The sequence below is a fragment of the Diospyros lotus genome, chromosome 5, assembly GCF_014633365.1.
Source record: "Diospyros lotus cultivar Yz01 chromosome 5, ASM1463336v1, whole genome shotgun sequence".
In the NCBI taxonomy this organism is placed as follows: Eukaryota; Viridiplantae; Streptophyta; class Magnoliopsida; order Ericales; family Ebenaceae; genus Diospyros; species Diospyros lotus.
Window position 1 is genome coordinate 19,899,473 of NC_068342.1, and position 2,501 is coordinate 19,901,973.

The following is a 2,501-nucleotide window of genomic DNA, read 5'->3' on the forward strand; positions in this document are numbered from 1 at the left end:
AAAGAGAGGAAGGGAGAAGGGTCGCGAACTTTGTAGACAGAAAGAGAGTGGGTCGGTAGAAAATGTATGGGCCCCTAAATTGTGAAATTTTCATAGCTCCTAAATTATGAAATTTGCATGGGCCACTTTCAATTTATGAGCCCCTAAATTGTGAAATTTCAATAGACCATAAGGTAGTCGTCTCATAGATCTCATATAAGGTCCGGCCCTATTGAAGCATGTTGATATTTTATATAATAATAATAATAATAATAATAATGTACAATAAACAAAAGAAAGTGAAGAAAACCTTTTGTGCATTATATTATATTATATAAAACGCCCAATCAATGCCCTTCAACAAGATACCATGCACCCAAAACTACTTACTATCCATTGAGACAAGGACAGTCCGAAGGAAGGCCACCCCAACCAACAACCTTAACCGCGTAACAGTACAAATTTATGTCCATAAATTAGTGATCATAAACCTGTAATATACTTTAGCAAATATATATATATATATTATTATTCCAACAAACCGCACGTGGAGATGTTTCTCTTTTTGTTCTACCAGTCTTTTTTTTGTCAAAAGATTTTCTTGGAATAGAAAAAGTTATAATAAAAATGGCAAGCGAAAAAAACAAGAGCTTTCCCCTTCTCCCCAAACATGCCGCTTGCTTTCTACTTAATTGCACCCGCGTGGGGAGAACCCGACCCTGGATCCGGCCAAATCATACACCACCCGTATCCCCTGTTGCTGGATGTTCCCGATGATGGACAACCCGCTCATGGTCCCCGCAAAGGCAAAGCAAAACGTGCCCTTGCTGTCCACTGGAATCAGATAATTCGATGCCGGCAACGCCAGGTTTGCTCCCACGAAGTGCAGCGACACCGTCGGAACCTTCACCACCGTCTTCCCCGAGAGATCGAAGCACGTGTCGAACAGTGAGAAGTCGGGCGCCCGCTTCAAACGGGTCGTCCCGGCCCTGAACGCATCGCGCAGGGCTACGTAGGCCGGTTGGGTTAGACGGGTCACTGACGTGCCCGAGTCGATGATCACCCCGCCGTTCCCCGCGTTGTCCAGCTTGAACAGCGAAGCCGTGATGCCACGGACTCGAATACCTCCGACACTGATTCCGGTGAGTCCGACGTAGTAGAAAGTGTCGAGCTTTTGATTTGTAACTAGCGGTGTGAACACGGCGGTTCGGGAAACGGCCGACTGGCCGAAGATGATCGACGACGGCCTGGAGGAAGCCAAACGGTCACCCAGGCAGTACGAGAATTTCCGGCCGAACCGGCGACCGGTCTGGACCGGAAATGAAAGCCTCCCCCTGCCAAGACCGAGCAGCCCGGCGGCGCCGACGAACAACCCTTCGTTGTCGTGACCGCATCCGAGCGCGACGTTTTTCACTCTGCTTGTGCGGAACGTCAAGGTTTCGGTGGCGAACTCGCCGACGGTGAAGGATCCGTCGCCGTAGGAGACTTGGTAGAGGCAGACCCGGCGGCGGCTGCAGCCCCGGGAGTCGAGGCGGCGGCAGAGAGGCGAGCCGCAGGGGACGGCGGAGAAAGAGGCTGATTTGGTGGGATCGAAGATGGGGCCCGTCTGGGGGTAGCATTTCTTGCAGGGGCGGCACTGCATCCAAACGACGTCGCTGCCCGTGTCGAGCACCATGTAAAAAAACTTGGGAGGCGTGCCAACGCCGATGCGAGTGAAGTACTCGCCGCTGCCTTGGCCGAGCCCCGAGATGACGGAGCTGCTGAAGCCGCTAGTGCGGTTTCTTCTGACGGCGGCCATCAAGGAGTTTGCTCTGGCGGCGTCGTTTTGGAGTCTGAGGCCGAAAAGGCTCTCGGGAGTGGCGTTGAAGGAGGAGAGAGAGTCCCGGTGGTGAAGCTGCAGGGAGAGAGTCGCGGTTCCACTTCCGGAGTCGAGTTCCGATTCGGAGTCTGTGGTGGTCCATGAAAGGGGGTGTCGTTGGGGTAGGGGAAGAGATCCCAACACCAGGGTTTCGTATTCCAGAGAAACGGCCAAACCCGAATCTGCAGAGAAACAAAGGATGAGGAGGAAGAAGAAGGGTAGAAGAAGGTGCCCGGTTTTGGCTTTCATTTTGGTTTTTGGGAAAGACGGAGAGGAATAGAGCTTCGCTTCAGCCTTGAAGTTCAGTCCAGTAGAGTTCAGGCGAGAAGGCTATGCTCTGAATAAACATCCAATTTATTAAAGAAAAGAGTACGATGATGATGATGATGATGATGATCTCGACCTGCACTGTAGCCAATTATTTTTGCTTTTTCTATTACATTTATTTATGCTTATACACATATGCGCTTCGATCCGATTCTCCACTAACTTAACAACAGCCAGCCACTCTCCTCTGAGATCTAGAGCCTTTGTTTTTCGATTTATCTGTTGTTGCTTTTCATTAAATTGTACCAACATTTGTTATTGCATTTTCGATTTGATAATCCAGTTGAGTTCAATTCTTTTAACTTTGATCATTACGTTACGAAATTAGTAACAATAT

At 49.3% G+C, this 2,501-nt stretch overlaps 1 protein-coding gene across 1 annotated transcript; it reads right to left on the reverse strand.

Moving 5' to 3' along the window:
• Positions 1-478: 478 nt before the first annotated feature.
• On the reverse strand, positions 479-2,259 carry LOC127802780 (aspartyl protease family protein 2-like). Its single transcript, XM_052338799.1, has one exon. It carries the CDS (start codon positions 2,084-2,086, stop codon positions 668-670), a length of 1,419 nt encoding a protein of 472 aa, XP_052194759.1. The 5' UTR covers positions 2,087-2,259; the 3' UTR covers positions 479-667.
• Positions 2,260-2,501: the final 242 nt, after the last annotated feature.